Source organism: Sorex araneus, chromosome 4 (genome assembly GCF_027595985.1).
Source record: "Sorex araneus isolate mSorAra2 chromosome 4, mSorAra2.pri, whole genome shotgun sequence".
NCBI lineage: Eukaryota > Metazoa > Chordata > Mammalia > Eulipotyphla > Soricidae > Sorex > Sorex araneus.
This window is the reverse complement of record NC_073305.1, coordinates 56,634,498-56,658,362: the sequence shown is the minus strand read 5'-3', so window position 1 is coordinate 56,658,362 and position 23,865 is coordinate 56,634,498. Positions and strand designations below refer to the sequence as shown.

The 23,865-nt window shown below is 36.8% G+C and overlaps 1 protein-coding gene across 9 annotated transcripts in view; it reads left to right on the top strand.

The window, feature by feature from the left end:
* Nucleotides 1–23,865, top strand: part of FHIT (fragile histidine triad diadenosine triphosphatase) — a 1,667,781-nt gene that overhangs the window by 791,925 nt on the left and 851,991 nt on the right. For all 9 annotated transcript variants that reach the window (XM_055135669.1, XM_055135666.1, XM_055135667.1 and 6 more), the window contains one exon: nt 16,173–16,292. In XM_055135669.1, coding sequence (XP_054991644.1) covers nt 16,190–16,292 — 103 coding nt within the window. In that variant the 5' untranslated portion in view covers nt 16,173–16,189. The remainder of the gene's footprint in view (nt 1–16,172; nt 16,293–23,865) is intronic.

The following is a 23,865-nucleotide window of genomic DNA, read 5'->3' as shown; positions in this document are numbered from 1 at the left end:
AGAACATCATTTAAATTATCTTTAATTGATCAGTCTATCTTAAATCTATGTCACCATGATCCATTGAACAAAACACGAAAATTAGATACACATGATCTAGTCTCCAACTTTTAAAGACATCTCACTTTTTTTGTTTCATTTCCTGTTCTTAAGCTAACACCATCCCCATATTCCTCCCATTCCTCTAAGATTGTAAGATCATTCTTGCCTTTGGTACTTGTGTTTCTTCTACATGGAACCTTCAGTTCCCAGATGCATATAGTGGGTTCCTCATAATTCATACCCCAAATCAGGTTTTAGAATTTTTTTTCTTTTTGGTTCACACCTGGCAATGCACAGAGGTCACTCTTGGCTCTGAACTCAGGAATTACCCCTGGTGGTGCTCAGGGGACCATACTAAATGCTGAGAATCGAACCTGGGTTGGCCGAGTGCAAGGCAGACTCCCTACCCACTGTTCTATAGTTTCAGCCCCCCAAATGAAGTTTTAGGTTCCCATTTCATCTACACTAATTCTGCCCTCTCCAAAATTTATTTTGGCACTCTGATTATTTCTTTCAGATCCCATTAAATAATTTTGCTTGATGATTGATTGGGCTGGAGCCATAGCATAGCAGTAGAGTGTTCACCTTTCAACCCGTGTTTGATTCCTCTGCCCCTCTCGGAGAGCCCGGCAAGCTACCGAGAGAATGGAGCCCGCACGGCAGAGCCTGGCAAGCTACCCGTAGTATATTCGATATGCCAAAAACAGTAACAAGTCTCACAATGAGAGATGTTACTGGTGCCCGCTTGAACAAATCAATGAGCAATGGGATGACAGTGACAGTGATGATTGATTTGAGAAATCAATTTGAGAAATCTCAAATCAATCATCAAGCAAAATTAATATTTTGTCTTGTAAAAATTGGGCTGGAGTGATAGCACAGCGGGTAGGGCGTTTGCCTTGTACACAGCCAACCCAGGTTCGACTCCTCCATCCCTCTTGGAGAACTCAGCAAGCTACTGAGAGTATCCCGCCTGCACAGCAGAGCCTGGCAAGCTCCTTGTGGGGTATTCGATATGCCAAAACCAGTAACAAGAAGTCTCACAATGGAAAAGTTACTGGTGCCTGCTCGAGCAAATTGATAAACAACAATGGGACGACAGTGCTACAGTGCTATTGTTTATTCTCACTCTGTATCTGGCATACTTAGAGAGCAAGAGTCTGGTCTGGTGTGCTTAACACTAGAGTAAATTTAAGAAATCCATGTATATGAATATTGCTAAATAAATTGATTCAAGTTTAATGAGCAAAAAGTTCAAGGAGAGGTTATTTCAGTGTAGGGAATCCCTAAACATCTTCCTTAGGATGGGAAGTGAGCCCAATGAGAGTGAGATTGGAGATCGTAAGTAAGCAAAAGCTGCAAAATATTAAAACAACAACTGATGGGGGAGAAGAAATGATAGCTGGTAAAGTGAGATCCTTAAAAAGCATCTAGCAGAGATCAATGGGTAGGGCATTTGCCTTGAATGTCACCAACCCAGCTCAATCCCTGACACCCCATATAGTTTTTCAAGCCCCATCATGCATGATCCATGAGCATCTGAGAGTGGCCAAAACAATCACCACAATTGACATGTTTAATTTAAAGAGTACAGTTTTTTTTTTGGCAACTGACATTTTGTAATATCTGTTTCCCATATATAAGTTGCTTAATATCAGGTTTTATGTTTTTCCTTAAAATTGAAACTTTTGTTCAACAATAAAAGTTGAGGGTTTTATTGGAAATTTTTTTCTACTTTTTATAAAAATGTTACATACTTTTGTTTGCTTGAATTTTGAGATATGTCTGCCTTCTTCTTGCCATTTTCTTGTGAAATATTCTTCCACTGTTTCCTGTGGAATTTTGACATATGCCTGTAAATTTAGAATGTTTTGTAAATCTCCTAAACCTAAATGAATGTCTCCAGCTACCCATTTATGTATCTAGATTGTTTTTCAGGTCATCAGTAAATGTGTTTGAGAGCCTGGCCAGCTAAAACTGTGTTGTTCCTCAGTTAGATGACAGATCATTTTTTCTGTTAAGATTAGTCTTGGGATCCATTAGCCAGCAGTGTTTTAAGCTCATTTACGTTTTGGGGCAGCATTTGAGCCCCCCTGTTTTAAAATGAAGTGAATTGAAATGCAGAGCAGTTGTTGGAAGTGTCTGGAGTTATTGGTAATATGTGTTCTTTTGGGGGTCCCCAAAGAGGGGTAATCATGCCTTTTAAGGGCTGATCTAGATTCCTGTCATTAGTGGACTCATGTCAGGATATAAGAATAGCAGATTATTTTAATGTAAACCCTGTCACCCCTAGCCATAATGGAATAACACATTAATTTTCAAGTTAAAAGAAAAATGCATTCATTTTTAAAACCAGATGAATCATGTGTGAAGCTAGTTTTCTTGCTAGATTGTTTTAGCTAGGTCTATTAAAAAATTTTCCCTGCAGTCTATTCTAAAGTAACATGTTTTGCTTAAGAGTTTGGAGATGTAGGATGTGCAAAATTGTGGGGAAGTGTACCTTCTTATTATACTAATTTTTATTTATTTTTTGCTTTTGGTGTCTGGCTTTGCTCCACATATGCAAGGTGTATGTTATACTGTTTTTGAATGTAAAATTTTCGGAAACATTTCTAGAGACTTAACAGTGTGTATCAGTCTTGAAGGTTCAGTGTTGTTTGAAGACAGTGTTTGTCAAATCTAGGAACGGATGTATAAGGAGTAATTTAGAATACATAAAACCCTATGAAGGACTTAGCTCAGTTTTCAGGATTAAGTAAGTTTAGGTATAAAACTTGAAGACAGTAAGCTTTAGCTGTTATTTACACGATTTTATCAGATAATACTTTTGGTTTGGGGGTCACATGTGGTGCTCAGGTGAATTACTCCTTACTTGGTGCTTGGTGGCCCATGTAATTTGGTGGATAAACCTGGACCTCCTACATGTAAAACACATACACTAGCATGCTGAGCTATCTCTTTCAGCCCACATGGCACATTTTAATCAAAATTGCTCTATTTCTAATAAGAAGAGATGCATAATGGGAAGGAATTGTCAAATACATGATTTTATTTGTTTTAAACAGTTCTATAAAGTCGATTTGGTAAACACTCTTCAAGCAATTTGCCAGTGTTTGCTTACATGTCACTTGTCAATTGTCTATCTAGTTAAATTTCTTCCTCCACCCCCCCGTGGCTTAGGCAAAATACTAGCAACAATTAGATAGCCAGCCTTTATCAAATACTTATTAAATCCTTTACATGTGTCTTTAGAAGAATGTGCTATTGCATTCCTCATTTCACAGACTGACCTTCCAGCTGGATTCTTAATCTCATTATCCCAAACGTTCTAGTGTGGTAGAAAGAGCACAGAATTAATTTTTTTTTCCTTTAGAAAGCTCCAAATCAGATTCCAGCTGGAACTGGTGTTTTGGAAATTAGTTCTGTAATATTCTTTTCCCTTCTTAAATGTTAATGTGTGTGTGACTCATAAGAGACTTTGCTAAAATACAGAGAGCAGGTGGGGGCTTGGGAATCTGCATTTCTGACAACTCACAGGTGATGAAACAATCAGCAGAATGTTCTATTCTATCTTGTTCCTGGAGCTATTCAGACATGCTATTTATTTGCAGTGCTGCAGGGGCTAGGTCATGTCTGCAGTACTCAAGGGGCCCCCTGCCTCGTGCCAGAGATGGAGCTCAGAGCTTGTCTGGCATGTGCTCCCCTGCCTGGGCTCTCTCCCCTTCCTGTAACATTGGAAAGCATCACAGAAAGAATCTTCGTCTATCCTGAAGTGAACCGTTGTCATCTCCTTTTAATAGTTGGGAAATTTCATATTTTAGGACTCACATTTACTTTTGTGGCCATCAAATCTTATTCTGTTGCATGGTAGACCGCTCATCTAGCTCTGACAGAAACAGATGGATTTAAATGTGCAGAGTGAAGTCCCTTTATTTAGTTTGCTTACTAAATTTTGAAGATAAAATTATCTTTTTTAAAAAAAGCATGATGCTACCATCCTTTCCTATATATCTAGGAAATAGGTAGAGTTAAGTTTAAGGAGGTAAAGAGAGGGTACAAATAATTTTTGTAGCTGGAAAGGTGGGGAATAGGAGACCTGTTAAGTAATTTGAAGTCACAGGTTTTTAATTAAAAATAGTTTAAGTTATTACTAAGAACACAAATTAAAGAGTAAGTTGATTAATATTTAATCATGACTAAATTTGGTTTCCATGAATGCACTTTGATAGTTTGTTTACAAAGGTACAATTTCAAGCTGCAGTCTCTGATTCAGGAATAAACCAAGTGTCTTTCTCTGTCTCAGCTCAGACTCACTAATGCCTAAAACCAACATTAAACCAAAGTCCTTTGCTGTTCTGGGTGCGGTGCCAGAGGCCACCATATCCATATTTGCTTTAGAAAAGGTGATAGAGGTAATTTTTGCCTAGAATTCAACAAACTATGCATACATCAAGTCTTTTTTACTTAGACTTTATATCAAGGTAAACATCTTTATGTCAACGTAAAAAGATCCAATAATTTTCCCTCAGCTGAAAATAAAATTGCTTTCTGCCCTTTTCATGTGAGAAATAAATATTGTTTATCTCAGACTTGCAGACTGTTCCAGATTCTAGAGATACGGGAATCTTCCCATTGTACAGTTCTGGCTTTTACACTTTTCCTCTACTTTGGTTTTATTGTTCTAGGCTTTTGAAAAAGTCTTCATTGAATGTAAAGCTTGAGCAAGCATGACTGCTAACAGTACAAAAGGGCAGAGTTTTTGTTGTTGTGTTTTCTAAAAGGACACAGTTAAAGAAGTGGCAGAATAGGATTTGGGCATTGAGATATCGCTCTGTTCACAATAGCCACAATATGGAAAAAACCAGAGTGCCCGAAAACAGATGATTGGCTAAAGAAACTCTGGTATATTTACACAATGGAATACTATGTAGCTGTCAGGAAACATGAAGTCATGAAATTTGCATACAAGTGGATCAACATGGAAAGTATCATGTTGAGTGAAATGAGTCAGAAAGAAAGAGACAGACATAGAAAGATTGCACTCATATGTGGAATATAATGTAACTGAGAAGTACAAGTTGGCAACGATGCAACTTCTGGCAGATATCTCTCTGGACTTAGTTACTAAAATACTAAATTACAGAAACCCAAAACTGAGAGGCCGCTAAGTGTGGTCACTCGACCTCATACTTCTTCATCCTCAGCAATGGAAAACAAATTATCTAATGCTTCCTTTTCAGCAGGTCTGACTTTAGGGGAGAGACTCTCCAAACAATAACAGTGAGTTTTGTTGAAATATTGTATGCAATCAAAGTGAAAGTAAAGTGAAATTTATTAGTTACACAGGCGGGGGGGGCTTAGGGTGGGGGGGCTAGGGGCGTGGGGGGGTTTGGGGTGTGAGGGGGCGGGGTGGAGCTATACTGGGATTCTTGGTGGTGGAATATGAGCACTGGTGAAGGGATGGGTATTCGAGCATAACTGAGATTTAAACCTGAAAACTTTGTAAATTTGTAACTTTCCACAATAAAAAATTTAAAAAAATATATGATTTTTAATTGTGTCTTGTGCCATAGTGAGATGTGCTGCAAATGCTCATCACTCATTAGATAAAATCTGAGGGTACTAAATTCAGGTATTTGCTGAAGATCAAAGGGTGGCAGAGCAAAAACTCAGGTGTGTGTTTGATCATTCCATCTTTCCATTCTTTCAACAGAAAGGAGTTTGTGAGTTGTATAGTTGTTTGTACCTATCAAAAGGAAAGGAATAATGAAGAGATTAGAGGTCAATCAACTTTTCAAATTGTTCTCAATTGTCAGGCTACACTCTTGACAAGAAAACTGATAGAAATACATGAGCTCATTGGCAGGAATAGTATCTGGGAAGTAGGGAAATGTCGGAGGCTAAGTAGTCTCAGAGACAGGAATAATTAATGGTATGATGTAAAACTAGGGACTAGCTTGATACATTCAACAGTTATGTGTGTTGAAATTTTTTCCAAAAATGAATCGGGCAGAAATAAAAAATGAGAGGACAGAGAACAGATAGGGAGAAAAGAATAGAAATATTTGATAAAATCCCTGAAAGGCAATGAAACTGAGTTCAAAGAACAGATGAAGAAATAATGGCAAATGTTAAAAACTTCATTTGAGAAAAGATTTATAGAATCTTAAACAGTAGGATTTAGGAATGTTGTGTGTAATGGGTTGAAAAGGAAATTTTGAACTCAATCTTATTTGTAAAAAGGAGGTTTTTCAGATGTCCTCAGTAAAGGTTAGGACATAGTGGATTTGAGTAGGTCCTAATGTAAGTGATTTGCCTCTTTACAATAAGATAAAGGACACAGGGAAGAAAGCCTGTGAGGAATGTAGAGCAGTGGTCCACACTCACTAGTCCAGACAGGTGCCAGTATACAGGTATAGAAAGCTTAAAGCTACTGGTTTACCACCTTGGTTGTGATTATGTCGAGATTAGAGCAATGCATGTCCAGATCAAGTAATATCAGGGAGTATTGGTTGCAACAAGGAGTTTGGGGGAGGCAGAGAGAATTTCTATCCTAGTTTCTTCAGTGAATTTATGGTTCTACCCATATTTCATACTTCTAACCTCCAGAACAGATAAAACATAATTTTATTATTTTCAGTCAGTCAATTTGGGACAATTTGTTACTGAAACCCTCATGTCATGTCAAATGACATGACGTGAGAACCCTTTAATAAAGTTCTAACAATTCCCAGATTAAAACCAGAATGTGAGTTTCCAGAGACAGACGTGGGGGCATCCGGGACTCAGTGTTTCCCTGGCTGGTCCACTGCGACGGACGGATGGACGGACGGACAAAGGACCGGGGAATGGAGAAACAGGGCCTGGGCTCCAGGCTGGTTGGTAGTCTGTTTATTTCTCTCTCCTCCCCAGCACAATCTGATCTCTCCCTTATAGCACAATCATAGTCATAGTTTTGGTTGTAGTCTTAGTCATCATAGTTCCATCATCCTTGTCTCCTCAAGTCTCAAAGTCTCTCCTAGTCCTCATCTTTTCTAGTTCCCTCTTTCCCCTTACAGCGTAGTTATATAGGAGTCATGAAGGGTGTGGTTGAACATTGTGATAACAACAAACAGAGGTAAATCCACTCCTTCAAGGGAAGTTCTAGGAGATTAACTCATGAACAAAATCTCATCTGAGGGTTCAGCACTCTAGATTACTAGGAGATCTACTCAAGGGCAGGATTCCATCTAGGGTGTACTGCTTTCTCACCTCAGCTAGAAATCTATTTAAGCAATCATAGTGAACTTAATTTTTATTACATTTCTAATCATTTTGTATGAATACAATAAGAAATATATTAAGTTTAAAGGTTGGCTTTTCCTGGGGACATCTCACTATATATCCCAGACCATTGTCCTCAGGCCAGGTTAGTCTTTCCTAACCTCAGTAGAGTCCTTATTCAGTTACTTCTTTTTGAGTCATGACAGAGTTTGTTCCATGACCGTGCTCTTAACTTATACTTCTTATGGCACTTCACTTCTCCCTTTCTGATGCCAGGGTAGCTTACAGCTCGCCCTGGGTCCATCTGGCCCCTTTGTCAGGACCCTCCTTTTGGGGGTGTTAGGAAGTAAGGGCAGCTGAGGTAACTCAGGTAAATATAATGGATGCCCCAGATTAAATATTATTTGGAGTCAATTAACTCCCATGTTACAATAGCATACCATGAACTATCTTCCTGTCTCTATACAAAAAGGAATTCTGATTGTCAGTAGATTTTTTCTACATAGAAGTATCAGAATGTGAGAGACCAAACACATAATATTGTTGGAGCAAACAAAAGTTAGGCACAGCATTTTACTTCTTGTTATTATAGGAGAATAAAATTAGGATTTCATCCAGCATGAAATCTGTCTGCCTGATATATACTCAGAAAACATACTAGTAAAAAAAAAAAGAAAAACTAAACAAAAATGAATATAGGCATAAGAAATAAAATTCAGAACATAAGAACAAGTAGGACATTTAACCATTTTTGTAAAAATATAAATATTGTTAATTTAGTGGGAGGAGGGTTAGCACCGTAATCATGGCTTATTTCTGTGTCTGTGCGAAGGGCCATTCCTGGCAGTTCTTAAAAAATCCTTGTGTGAAGCCAGAGATGGAACCAAGATTATCCAAATGCAAGACAAACACCCTAACCCTGTATCTTTCTGTACTACCCCATTATAATTTTTATATATGAGAACCTTAGTGTGAAAGGGCAGATAGTAAGAAAGTTATCTAAGAAAAATAATGTCAAATGATTATGAAATAATTTATAAATATTCCCTTGAAGTTATAGTTTAATTTTAAAGAAAATGGGCATCAAAAACCAAAAGAGGAAGTTAAAAGAGAAGCTGTATAGGCCTACTTCTACCAGGTAGGAGGGGATGTCTTTGTAAATAAGATTCATGAAAATATTCTTGCAGAAGTCCGCTCTGGCAAAAACTATCAAATGACTTTGAAATTCTGACACAATGTTTTTGGAACATAAAAATTGGAAAGGCGGGAGATGGAATGTGAAAGAACTACAAGGTGGGAGGGATATACTAAAAATATATAATAGATCTGATTTTAAATATTGATGGGAAATTGAGCAATAGTGTTGATTTTAATAAGGTATGAATAAATACTTGTGAACTAAAACATAAATGATTTTTCTTCCCACAGGAAATAAGTTGCCTAGTCAGTGGAAGGAGGAATTAAAGTAAAACAACAACAACAAAAGATTAAATAGTCAAATTCAGAGGAAAGTTAGCATAAATATGTATGGTTAAATTTGTCCAAATAGATTATTCAATTGATAGAAAACAAAATAGTTATTCATAAAACACAATTAAAAAGATGAACATTGACAGGATGAAAAATGTTACTCTTGTAAAATACTATCAAAAAGAAAAGGAATCATAGGTCAGGGGGTTGAAACAAGTAGGAAGATAATGCTCATGAAAAAATATATAGCTTTGGAATACAGAAAGCAGAAATGGCATTTGAAATTGATTAAGCAATTATAGTTAGAATCTAACAGTCTTTAGAAATTGAAATAACAATGAGACAAAAAGCAAGAAAAGATTTGGATAACAATGAATTTGATTTACCATGTGTTGAACTTAGTCAAAGAATACAGAATATTTTATTTGGGGGAGTATGTGAATTAGAAATTTGCTTCATCTTTTAATTTGTTAGGTAGCTCCAAATTTAAAAAAAATTTTACAGTGTAGAGGTTCTTTTCTGTAGCTACTGTAATTTAAAATTATTCATCATTAGCAAAAAGATAGCAAACTATATACCATATGTATGAGAATGAAAATACATTTCAAAATAACCGTCAGGTTAAGCAGGAAATGATAACAAGAAAAGCAAAATTTTAAAGTTGAGTGATAATGAGAGCATAATAAATAAAAATTGAGATAGTTAATGAAATATGAAGGGTTTTGTTAATCAAGAGAAAATGGAAAGTTTGAAACCTTACAGTAATGAATAAACAGGAAGGAAAAAATAAGAAATGTAAGTTCAGAGACAAAGTGAGACAATTAACAAAAGTCAAAGAATTAAAATATGGTTCTTATAAAAACTTGGTTGGCTTGACAAAACTTGTATAAAATTTGTGAAAATATATTGGGGATCAATAAAATATATAACTTATAAAAGTTATATATAACACATTTTAATCTGTTAAAAGGAATTATTTTTATAAAGTTGAAATTTTAGGTACAAAAGAAAGATAAAGGGCTAAAATTGAGCTGAGGAGAGTACTTGATTAATTAAATTGAAATAATTTTCAAACATTTAAAAGTGATTAAACATTAAAAAGTGATTTTATATAACTCTTGAACACAAACCCCTGTTTTATAAAAACATAGTACAAAGAAAAATAACATCCCACATTAAATTTGAGTTTGAAAATGAACGGTTAAAAATATTGGCCAACTAAAATATATATATATATATTGGCCAACTTATGCGTTGAAAACCACTGAGGATAAAACAGAGCTCCCGGAAGAGAGTGATGCAGAATCTCCTGCCTCTAGCCAGCCTATCTTCACCAGGGCCCCTTGGAGTGGGGCAGGTTGAGTCTCCCTCCCCACCCCAAGCAGAACCCCAGTTGCTGAAAACCTCCAGAACCCAGCCACATCCATGCCCAAGGCCATTCTCCACATGCCCAGACGAGCCTCACCCATGAAGGTACCGACGGAGGAACCCATGTATGCGGACCTGTGGCTGCGAGCTCCAAACCTTCTGAGATTGGGAATGGGCCTCCTCCACCCAGATCTCCCATTTTCCAGTAGCTTGGCAGCCACACCCACAAACCACCCCCAGTGCCATGTAATCTCATAGAAGGCCAAGACTCAGAGACTATAAAACAAAGCTTCCAGAAGAGAGTGATGCAGTTTTTTCTGGAGCATGCAGCCGCATTTGCAGCCAAGCAACCTCCTATACTCTAAGAGCCCACTGATGTACCTAAAGCAGCACACATGTGTTAGGTTTTAACATACTTGCTTGTATTCTCTTATATACGGGCTTAAAGGGCCCCAGAATGAAATCAACAACCTTTCCACACTTCTCTTTTATTGCGTTGGGAAGATGTTTTCTGGTTGGGTCGGTGTTTGAATTATTATGTGTAATGAACTATAAATGTATAAAAATCGCAAAAAACCCACTTTAAATATGTACTAAAAACTATTAATGCTGAAGGGCTATGTTTATTCTATAAATACGCCCCAGCATAGCCTCTCATTGCTTTGGGGAATTAATTGGGGGGAGGGGGCTGATGGAAAGCACCCTGCAGTGCTCAGGGCATACTCCTGCCTCTGTGCTCAGGGATCAATCCTGGAGGGGATTCGGTGCCATATGGTTTGCCAGGGATAAAATCAGGGTGACTGCACGCAAGGTAAGCAATCACCCTATATGTACTACCTCTTGGGCCCCCAAGAGTTAATTTTGTCATGTCAAGAGTTTAAAGGAATGTGCCTGAAGGGATAGTTTGGTAGATTAAGTACTTGCCTCTCAAACAGCTGATGGTTCGATCCCCAGCACTTTATATGTTCTCGCAGCCCTGACAGTAGTGATTTCTGAGAGCAGAACCAGGAGTAATCCAAGAGCAATGCTGAGTGTGGCCATATGCCCAATTTTTTTCTTTAAAAAATTAAAAAAAGACTGTACACAAAAAAAAACCACTGAGGATTTAAATGTAGCAGTATGTTAAATACTACATATGACTAAGTTAATCCTTAAAGTGAAAGGAAGGCTAAGTATTTTTTAAAAATATGTTACCATAATTTATTACATACATGGCAAAGAACTAGAAACTGTATGATCGGTGTTAAAGTACTTAATACAAATTTTTTTAATGAAAGTAATACTTAGCAACCTTGACTTTGAATTAGAAATGATTTTTAAAAAAAATCTTTGTAAAATCTATGGTAAATATTCTTTTTGGGGGGGTCAGTCAATGAGAGCATGGGTGTGTTACACCTAGTGATGCTCAGAGATTATTTCTTGCTCTGAATCAACTGGGATCAACCATATGGAAGATGAATGCCTTAATCCCTATACAAGAAGGCACCCTCAATAGAAAAACAAACAATTTTTAGTAGTCATTTCTTTTAAAGTTTCTAACAGGATAAGAAAGCCTGCTACTTAAACTCTTCAACACATTACCAAATATAAGGCCAGTAGAGTAAGACAAACCCACACATGTAGAAGATTTGGAATAAGAGAATTGTCATTATTTCATAAATCAAATATTTTATATAGAAAGCCAAGAAACATTGGCAGAAACTATTAGGAATGTTAGAGTTTAGTTATGTTGCCAGTTTATAAGAGCAAAATATAAAAATCAATAGCTTCACTCTGTATTGAGAGTAACAAATTACAAACTATGATGATAATAAGATACCATTTGTAATAGTGACATAAACCAAAAGCTATCTAGGAATAAATCTAAGAATACATAAAACATATAAGGGAAATTTAAACCCCTATTACAAGAGTTTTATTATGGCATTATAGAGCCTAAAGGCAGCCTTCATAAATGGATTGATTGAACATTGTGAAGATGTCATATTTTTCCCATTGGAATTACACTGAATTTAAATTTTAATCAACATCTGAGCAAAAAATGTTTTGAAGAGGTAGAGTTGAATTTAAAATTTATATGGGAGAATGAATAAAGAGGGAGTCTCTTTACAAGGCATCAACATTATATGGATGATGTTGGTTTGTTTTCAGACTACCCCTGATGGTGCTCCTTTCTCTATACCAGAAATTACTTCTGCCATTGTACTGGGCATATAGGATACCTGGCTTGGAACCTGGGTCATCCTTGTGCAAAGAAATTGCCCTACCCTCTGTATTATCTTTCCAGCCCCAATATATGATAGTAGAATTGCAATGGAATACAAGAAGAAGGAATGAACAGTGAAATAATATATTTTAGCAACATGAATGAATCTCTAAAAGATGATGAGAGAAATAAAAGGACACTTAATGCATGATATCCTTCAGATAAAAACATAATGACTATGTAGTGAAGTCTTAATACTCTTGGTATATATAACCTTTAAAAACAAAAATGCAATACATATTACAAATTCATCATTAAGGAACAGTGACATTCCAGGTGGAAGAGGGAGGGAAGAAGGAGTTAGGGCATTGGGGATAAAGGGGGGAAATTATCTTAAGAAAAGTGATACCCAAAAGATCCTTTCATACATTTCTTCTAGTTTACCAAGCAGAGCTTAGAGTTAATCCTGCACACTTACTGCTAGTGTAGGAGGAAATAAACTCGAAGGTATTACTCCTTCTATTCTTGTTAGTTCCAATCACTCAAACAAAGAATTTAGATAAAGTTCTCTCTGTATCTTGACTTGCTCATCCTTGGTGTTGTCTCTAAGGTCAGGTAGTTTTTTGTTGTTGTTTTTAAGAGGGTCACACAAGAAGGGGCTCGAGGGCTACTCCTGATTGTGCTCTGCTTAGAGATGCAGCCCCCATGCCACCCTGGTTTCACTTGGAGCTACTGGGGGCGTGCAGTTCTGGGGATTAAAATAAAAAACTTGTACATGTGATTCATGCGTTCTCCATTTGTGAGCCATGAACCTTGCCTCCCAGGCCAGGACCTTACTGTAACCACTACCATGTTCATATCCTAGCTGTTTGCTACACTTAGCAGAAAGCAAGAACTAGCCCCATTTTATCAGTAGGAATCCTTCCCTGCTTATCCTTGCCTTTCAAGTGCCCAATTTTGTCCTGTGACTTGTGTGATAGAAAATTCAGGCTACCTGGATCACTTTCCTATCCCCTAGAATCATGCAATAGAGATAGCTCCATATGTATAAAATATGATGGTGTATTATCCAAGAAAAATTAAGGAAGCTAGGCAAGACTTACAGAGAGTGGGTATAATGGAGAAAAAAAAAGCCACAGAGGACTGCAGGGGACTTGAATCAATTCAATTAGTAGAACGATTGAAAAGAGTTGCCATGTGTATTTTAGAAAATATTAACTCAACATTTCTGAAGCGCTGCCACTTGCATGGTACTTGTTTGACATGGTTCCAAGGCATAAATCCACCATAATGATGAGACCTGTCATGACAAAGGCCAACTATGAAATTTCTGGAGTGGAGTGTCTTAAGACTAGTGTGAACTTCTTCCCCTTGGTACATTTAAGTATAGGCTAACCAACTACAAGGCAGGGATTCCGGAGTAAAGGGTCCTAGTACTGGGAACAAGATTGGGTTAAATCAGTTGTTTCTGAATCACCTGGACAGCTTATTAAAGCAAAGACTGCTGACACTCCTTGAGTTTCTAATTCAGTGAGTCTGGAGATAGAACATAAATTTGCATTTTCCAACTTCCTAGATGCAGCAGATGCTACTGGTCCAAGGGGATACACCTTGAGAGTCTACAGGATTAGATGATTTGGAACATTCTGACCAATTCTTTTTAAGTAAAATAGTTCCAAAAGTTCTGAAAGTTTGTATCATTGAGGTAATCTTTTGTACTCACATATCTGTGTATCTGACTTCTGTTAAGTTGTCGCTTTATTGATGCTTCTGTAATAGATGACATTTATGGTCATTAAAACATTGGACTAATTATGTATTCACTGTTACAAGGTAGTTGATAATTTTTGAGTATTATTGATTGGAGTGCTATGATTTAGAATACTTTTAGTGATGATTACCCACGTACAAGAGTCTTAACTCCACACCTATCACCATTGCATCCAACTGTCTCCCCTCAATGGTCTCAATGGTCCTCGCTTTGACCCCACCCCAAACTCAGTTTTGTGAATCAGTTCTGTTGTTGTGTTGCATTAGGCCCCTTGATGCTACCTTTTTGTGTATCTTTAAGTCCCATATATTATATGAGATCATTCTGTATCAAGATAGTCAATGTTTTTCTCTTTTCTCTCTCCTCTTTATTCCTATTTTTGCACAGTTGATCATTTTCTGTAGGTTTTTTTTTTGTAGAATTTGTTCCTGAATAAGGAGAAATGAAATGGTTTATTTCCCAAATAAGATATTTCAAGTCATTCAGATTGGAACTTTGTGTAATAGTCATTAGAGTTATGGAAAGTCATTCTTTTGTGGTGGGTGAATTGGTCTCATCATAATTACCTTGTGCTAAATATGTAAACTTTTTATAGATTAAAGGACTGTGAAACACTTCACATATGAACTTTCTAACCCTTATTCACTATGTCAACCAGTGTTCCCATTTTGAATTCTATTTTCTCTATTTTTCTCCTTTTTTCTTCTTAACTTTGGGTCAGAAGTATAGGTATTTAGGTGTTTAGCTGTAGCTGACTCCTATTTGTTCCACTCACTACATATGGTTCTCTGAGTACTGACGGGCAGGACTCCTGAGCCAGGTATAACCTCTGAGGCCACCAGATGTGTCTTCCAAAAAGTTTTTTGGAAATTTTACTATAAAATTATCTGGCTTCTTTTATTTTGGAAGTTTTAGGTATACTCCTGGCTTTGTGTCCAGAGAGCCCTCCTGGCTGTTCTTGGGAGGCTATTCAGTGTCACTGGAGGCCATTTAGCTAAGCATATGCTCCAGTCTTTCTATTATAGGTTCTGGAGTGTTCATACATTTTTGTAACTGTAGACAAGGTAAAACAGTACTTATATTTTCCCCAAATTGCACCTATATAAACACAAAACCTTTTGAGAAGAACATCTAAGAATTTTAGTTTATTGTTAATTCTTAGCAATGAAAATGCCCAGTTTAGCAAAGACAATGAGCTGAAATAGAAAAAAATAAAGAAGTACTTTACAGATAGGACATATAGGATTTGGCTTACAGTGGTAATGTGAAGGGATTTAATAATATTGTTTTCTTGAATGCTAGAGATTTGTGCATGAAAACCCTATCTATAATCAAGGTTAGGCTAATAATGAGAGTGGAATATTTTAGGCAGACATGTCCAGAATATTTTAGTGGGCATTAAATGGCAACAACTTTAGTGGTGTGATCTTTACAACTTAGAATTTATAATAATGCAATTTAAGTAGCATATGATATGAATTTGTGTGTGTGTGTATGTATGTATGTATGTTTTAACTCTTCCACTTTCCTTTCCTCTACATCCTATTGTTGGATAATCATAGTTGTGTTGTCAGTGTCCATTGGTTTGTCCTTCTATTTTTCATCTGTTCATCAGTTTTATATTCTATTGCTCAAATGAGTAGAAAAAAACAAATAATGAAAATCAGTATTTATCATTTTTCTTCTGACTTAATGTCTTTTTGCATTATTCCCTTGAATGCTATCATTTTGTTGTGAATGGCAAGATTTCACCTTTCTTTTTCAATTGCGCTTTTTGGGTCATACCTGGCGATGCACAGGGGTTACGCCTGGTTCATGCACTCAGGAATTACTCCTAGCGGTACTTGGGGGACCAAATGGGATGCTGGGAATAGAACCTGGGTTGGTCTCATCCAAGGCAAATGCCCTACCCACTGTGCTATCACTCCAGCCTTGATTACTGCCATATTTTAGCTATTATAATAATGCTATAGAAAATATTGTGGTGGTGAACTGAGTTTATTTTAACTAAATAAATAAATACCTCATTTCTTAAATTGTCTTTTCTTTCAGACTTCATCTGTGAGAAGATGTCCTTCAGATTTGGCCAACATCTCATCAAGCCCTCTGTGGTGTTTCTTAAAACAGAATTGTCCTTTGCCCTTGTGAACAGGAAACCTGTTGTACCAGGACGTATCCTTTTTTATTTAAAATGAACAACAACAAAAAGAGGACAATTAACAGCCTCTGAACCTGACAAATGAATCAGGTTTGCCCTCCAATATCTGCCCACAAAGGTAAGCAAGGAATCCACCTAAATTTCATTTTGGAGAAACCAGGTAAGATACTACTTATATTTATGCTGAATCCAGTTGGTGGCATCAATAATGTGCTTGATCAGTGTTGCAGAACTTCTGGAAAAGAGTTGCTTAGCAACCATGTCTTCGGAGGTGAATTTTTGCTGACCTTTCTATTATTATACCTGTGTAAATAAATAGGTGCTTCTAAAATGGTAATCTGTAAATAGGTAGCACCTAGATGGTAATCTGTAAATATGCTGCACTTTATTTTCAGTGATCCATTGTTAATTTTAATAGCAACACAAAGATTGTATGGTACTTTTGTGATGCAAAATAATTCAGTATATGAGGAGTTAAAGTACATTTGAGACTGATGTGGTTTCTTTATCTACTTGGAAATCATTTAAGCTGTGTGAAAAAAATCATAGAATAAATAAGTTTTTACTGTTTTTTAAGATTATGCTATCATCTGAAGTAGCAGTTTTCTTTTGGATAACATACCAACTTCTATATCATTGCCTAGTGTCATTGATGGTAGAGTTGTTTTATCTCTGTGATCACTTAGCTAAAGTCTTTCCTCCTTATGAATTCAGTAGGAGCTTTACTCTTTAAAGTGGGAGTAGCAGGAATTAAAGAAATTCTTTGGAGAGTTATTTTTATGCTATTGAAAGTATCACTTGGGACTGTGTATGTGAATCTTGTACTGATTCTTCAGAATGTTCTTTTTCTCACAATTTAATATGTGGTGGTGAGGACAAAAAATATATATAAATTTACATCTTAAGGTAAATTCATATTTTAAGGTAATGAGCATTTTTCATAGTGAGAATTATTTTACTTTCTCTAAAAATTTTCAATAATTCTGAATTTGCAAATGTATCAAGATTTTCTTCAGAATTATAGTTTTTCCAGTGGAAATTTCTGAAATGCTTGAAAATTTTGTGAGTTAGAACTTTTCATGGTCATTGAACTATTGTTCATTGAGGAAAAGTACACAAATTTTAAAAATCAAAAAATAATTGTGATTTTTATGGTATCACTGTGTCACTGTCATCCCATTGTTTGTTGATTTGCTCGAGCGGGTGCCAGTAATGTCTCCATTCGTCCCTGTCATGGGCTAGTGTAGCCCAACGGTGCATTGGGGGGCTCTTTCAGGGTCAGGGGAATGAGGACCGTCGTTCTTACTATTTTTGGCATATCGAGTGCGTCATGGATAGCTTGCCAAGGCTCTGACGTGTGGGAAGGATACTCTTGGTAGTTTGTTGGGCTCTCGAGAGGGACTGAGGCTTTTGGGGCAGCCTCTAATTGCCTTTACAGGTGTTCTCGGTCTGTAAAGTAATGTATGTAATGTAAGCTTTTGGTCAACTGGTATGTTGTAATGATCTTGCACACTGACAAACACGCATCTGCCTGCATCTCTGGGCAGCACCTGGGACATCTGTGGCCTCGGGTTGATCTCTTTGAGGTTGGTGGAGTGCACCCGGAGGTTGTTGAGCAGCTGGCAGAGCAGGACCCTATCGCAGAGGGTCTGTGCCAGGTTGGACACCTGCGCCGAGTCCCAGGTCACCCAGTGATTGGCTGACAGCACCCCACAGTGGATGAGGCACTGCTCACACTGCTGCCATGGCTCTGTGTCTGATGGCGCTGCGACTTGGCCCGGCCAGGGCAGGCAGTGACCCTGCGGCTGCCGCTGTGCTTTCTCCATGCCCCCCACCCGACAACATTCTGTCTGAATCTTGCAAAACAGCTAGCAATGTCCATCAGGAATCATGCGTAGAGTTCCAGCAGGGATCACACGTAGAGTTCCATGCCTGGTGTGCTTAGCCGTTGTCTAAGGCAAGGTGGTGAGCCAGGTTTGGGAGAACGTGAGGGGTTCTGGAGGCATTTTTATGGTAGATTCTAAAACTTTGAAGTTCTTTGCACCTAGGGGCTAATTAAATACAATTTTTTATTAAAAATCTATCAGTTTTTTCCTCCTGAAAAAGCAGGACAATTTCAGAGTTGTATATCAGTTTTATATTGATGTTTAAAGATCTTTAACATCTAAGAGGATAAATGCATTTTACTTTTTCATTTGATTTTGTAGTTGTCTTTTGAGAATTTTTTTTAAAGCAAGTGTCTGAGTTTTTCTGTCAGAAGAATTAATCTAAATGTCATTTCTCTTTGGATGCCAGTTTTAATTGTCTTTAATCAAAGAACTCCAGGAACTTTAGTTGAAAGTATGAATTTAGAGATGACCTTTTCTTAAAACTTTAAACTGAAATTGTGAAATTGTAAAGATGCACTGTTTTGTTAATGGTTAATAATAGAATGAATTATTTTTTTCTTTAAAATTGAAATTTTATGGTCTTGTTAACCATGTATTAGACTGTAATATGTAAGATAGAGTTATATACAGGTTTAAAGACAGGTTGATTTTTTTCTTCTTGGTAATTACCTATTAAAAAGTGAATGGCTATTAGTTTCAAATAACACCAGAATCACCCTTTTAGAAATGAGTTGGTAAATTGCTATATCTTTGATCAATACCATGGACATGGGGAACATTATATTAAAATACATAAATATTTTTGAAGGATAAAAGGGCCTATCTCAGGATGAGAATAGTCAGAACATTTTTATCATCATGTACACTCTTCTTAGTGATACTTCACCTCTACAGTGTTTAAAGGGGTTCAGGATCAGTCAGCTAAGAGGTGATGATTCTGCAGATATTTTACTTTGCATTTTGTACATTCTGCTAGATGACAACTGTGAGAAGAAATTTTATAAGTAAAATTTTATTCATCTTACTCCCACTCTTACAGAAAGATAATATTTTCCCCAAGCACTTTAGGAATTGAAGCTGTAGATAATTCAACCCTCTAGCATTTCACAAAATAAGTGGCAAATTGTCTGAGGTGGACTTTAATCTTTTCTGGGGATTGTATTGTCTGCCATAGTCCAGTCCCGTGTGGATTATCTTACTTTATTTACCCTCCATATATCTAGATTTCTCCAACCCAGCCTACATTTTATTCTGAACCATAGAACTATTTATGTCACTCTGCCATCAAACCTCCATTCTAACAAACCACTTATATATTTCAATTACTTTTTATAATAAAACCCAATGCCATCTTATAACTTTAAGAGATTTTAGGGACCCGAGTGATAGTATAGCAAGGAAGGCATTTGCTTTGGACAAGGCTGACCTGGGTTCAATCCTGGCATCTCCAAGCCCTACCAGGAGTGATTCTTGAGCACAGAGCCAGGACTCAGCCCTGAGTACTGCTGGGTGTGGCCCCCAAGTAAACTCAACTCCCCAATCCCTCCGAAGCTCTTAGGCATTTAATTTCCTTTTCTCAGAGTCTTGCCACAATTATTTTCACCTTGAGATTATTCTCGTCCGACCTTTCTCATTTCAGTAAAATGCTTTGAGACCTGTCTCACTTTATTAAGGGAAAAGATTTTGTCCTTTTTGTGACACTTGGTTCCTGATGGCACTTGTTGATTCATTTAACAGTTTATTGCTGAGCTCCTACTCCATTCCAGGCACCATGCCAAACACTTATCCCAGTCTGCCTCCTGTCAAAACTTCATGCCTTTCTGATTATCTCTGAACTGAGTCATTACTTCCTGGGAGAGTTGAGGGAGAGGACCTGTGCCTGCACATCTTTTTATCTTCTTAGCATCCCAATGTCTATTGTGTTGAGTGAATTTGAAGTGAGATCACTAATGTCAGAAGCAGATGGATCCTTTCAATTAATGGAAGGTAACAACAATGAGCCACTGAACTATTGCCTGCTCGGTGTTTCCATGCACAAAATACAAGAAAGTGTCACCATTTTATTTCAGATTCTTTTTTTTTCAGATTTAATATTTTATTCACATTGTCTTTTCCCAACATGACCTTCAAACTTTTCCAGTGAAAACCCTGTTTATGCTTTTGGATCATGAATAGGCTTTTGTATCGTAAATTAGTCATGACCAAGATTAGTTAAGACTAAAAGTAGTAAATTAGGCTCAAAGTATTCAATTGGTAGTAAAATATCACTTGTCTTATTTTTCTGGCTAGTGAAGGTGTCAGTAGATTACTCTCCATTTTAAGAACAGCATATTGACATTTTAGAGTGAACTGGGAGTTTGTATTTTTAGTTTTCAATGATTTCTTTTGAAAAAATATTCAGGTGTCTTTTGAGGAATGTGCCACTTGTAAATGTCATCTTTGAACTCCTGTCCTCTCTAACATTTTGCTCCTCTACCTCTAACCCTTTTTTCTTGTGACTTTGCTTACTGACTTTTTCATGTCTTTCTGAGGAGGAGAGGAACTGTCGTTCAGATACCAAATACGTTTTTGAGGCAAAGCTGTTTGCTTCATTCTCAAAAGAGTCTTTTCAATGCCTTTTTGTCTCATCCTAAAGCAAACAATTCTGTTGTTCCAGTGTTTAAAGGCAATTGAATAACTTTTGGCCTCCATAGTAAAGAAGAATGTATCATAATATTCTTAGTACATTCACTGTATCACTGTATCACTGTATCACTGTCATCCCATTGCTCATCGATTTGCTCAAGCGGGCACCAGTAATGTCTCCATTATGAGACTTGTTACTGTTTTTGGCATATCAAATACACCACGGAGAGCTTGCCAGGATCTGCCTTGCAGGCGAGATACTCTCGGTAGTTTGCTGGGCTCTCCGAGAGGGATGGAGGAATTTAACCCGGGTTGGCTGTGTGCAAGGCAAATGCCCTACCCGCCATGCTATTGCTCCAGCTTTAGTACATTAATTATTTTTTGTTTCTATGAAATGATTTCTCAGAATAACTCTGTAGATTGAACAGTACATTAATGCATTCTATAGATTGCATTTTTATTCGGGTAACTCACTGCAACCCAGCTCTTGTTCATGGCCTAAATAACTTTGAACCAATATAGTTAAGACCTCTTTCCATTCCCTCTCCTTGTGTTATGCACTCTCTGCCTCTCATCTTTGAATTGAGCATGAAACATGAATTTGTGCATTAGTGGAATCCATTTGGGGACTGGGGCTTTTATTGTAAATAAAATTATTCATTTGTTATGTCCTGTTGTGTTCAGCAGACAGTGTATTGATCTTCAAATTGCTATTCAGAATGGTATGAGGAGCTCTAACATAAGAGAAGCATGACAATATTTGTGGATGGGCCGGATGCAGTGTATAATGACAGAGAAAAACCTTGCTTGCTGGCCACACTTTATTATATGAATCATTTGTCAACAGTTTATTGAATCAGTTATTAAACCAGATTTATCCAAACAGGAGCATTGCACACAGAATGTTATGAGGCCAAACAATGTTAAGATGATGCATTGACGACAACCTTACAAAGTATATTTGTGAAGAATTAGACTAGATAACTTAAAAGACATTTATGCTGACGTATTAGAAACAAAAGTTTTGTGTGATGGAAGTTGTGCACTAAGCTTCAACTTCAATAGATAAAAAAGAAACTGACAAATGCTTTAATACAAAAATCTTATTTTCAAGTGAGTAATGCTAAATTTTCTGTGTTTTCAGATTATTACTAAGTTGCATAGTCCTGAAAGAATTGGAGTAATCATAAGCATAGCTTCATTACCCAATAAGGTCTTTTATGGAAAAACCTGCTGTAGATAAAAGTGTCTTTATTCCTTCCTTAAAAACCAGAAATATTTGTCATTTCCTGAGTAGCTTTTAAACTTATGAATTCCTTTAATTGTTCAGGAAACTGGTGATTAGTAATCTGATGATCTTTCATTTCTTAAGTTTCTTTTTAAACCTTCCTGTACAAATAAAAAGAGTGCAAGCACATTTTAATAACTTCGTTACTAAAGATAGTATTTTGAGCTTAAATTTTCAAATTTTCCCAAAACATATGTCTCTTTTTCCTCACTTTCTGCATGCCTATTATATATTAGCTTAAAATAATCCTGGAGGGGCTGTTCAAAGATAGTATTGCCTTTTATCTCATGAACTATAAAGACAAGTGCAAGTTGATTTTTTTTTTTTTGTGGTGGTGGTGTTTTGTGGTTTTGTTTTGTTACTTTATTTTGGCTATATACTAATGTTCAAAAGATCTGCATGTGATTGTGATTGTTCAATTTTACCTTTTTCCCCCTGTTCCTGTGGGAAATGTTTCCTACCTTGGAACTCCTACCTTCAGGTTGTTAGGGTACCTACTGAGACAAGGCTTCAGTGGCAATGCTCAGCAAGAAAAACGGAAAATTTGGGATGCTTTTTCTAATTCTCCAAATTGACCAACATCTTTGTTTTTAGTGTGTAGAAAAACTGTCAAAGGATCTTGTCAACACTTTATAAGATAAACCTGTTGTCTATCTTGATTTTTTTTTATTTGCAGAGTTGCAAACACATTTTATCTCAAATGCCAGCTCTTCACTGGGGTTATGGTGTTGGGGAGGGTGGCAGAGCTGTATTCAGGTTCAGCAGGCAATAACTGTTGTTGGTAGTAGGGCAGAGGAAGTATCTTCCACACCTGATTCGTTCTCTGTCAAATTTATTTCTTATTCCTGGAATTAAGATTGGTCTTTAGTCAGAATGATGGGATGTTGACTCTGAAAGAATGATACAAACAGTTGTATATATTGTTTCATATATATAAGGGACATTTGAAATCAGATTGAGAACAATGTGCAGATTACTCTATACTTTGAACTTTCCCTTCAGATAAAGGTGACTCACCCTGAATGAGGTGTGCCTGATAGAATTCTATCCACGATGCTTCCTTCTTATCTTCAGTCTTCTCCTGGGTACTTGCTATCTGCTGAGTGGTGAGAATATATGTATGGTGGCCTGTGGTTCACTTGATTCCTGAGTTCAGGTTCAATTGTTCGTCTCTGTCCTCGGCCTCTTCTTTGTAACAAGATTGGCCTTCTAGTTCCAGGCCCCTGCAGTAATGGGGGAGTTGCCCTGGCTTGACCATAGTAACATATTAGAAGAGGAACATCCACTGGCTTCTAAATTAGTGCTTTTAGAAGATTCCTGAATTCTCTCAATTGCCCCAAAGCAATAGAATCATTTTTATAACTAGGAACAAAAATAACTTTGCAATATCTCCAGAATATAAATTTGTGTGAGGAGCTGGTGGGAGAGTATTAGGATTATTCTCTCCAACTCTAGAAATTATAGTCTGATAATTATATGTATTAAAATAATACCTTGAATGTTTGTTACATTAACTGAAAAAAGTGAATATCCCTTAATATGGAAAATCATTCCGCATTTCTATTTATTTCTAGGTGAAACATTCCTCAGGTAATTTTAAACTGTCATGATTAACAATTACTGAACTCTGTTCATTATATTCTGGGTATATTTGTGACCTGCTTTCCATGCAAGTCACTAAATTGGGAGATACAGGAAATGGTTGGTCATAGTGTTACCAGCTTTGCACTTGTAACAGAACATAATTAGAAGTAATGAATGGAATAATACATCATTATTCATAGA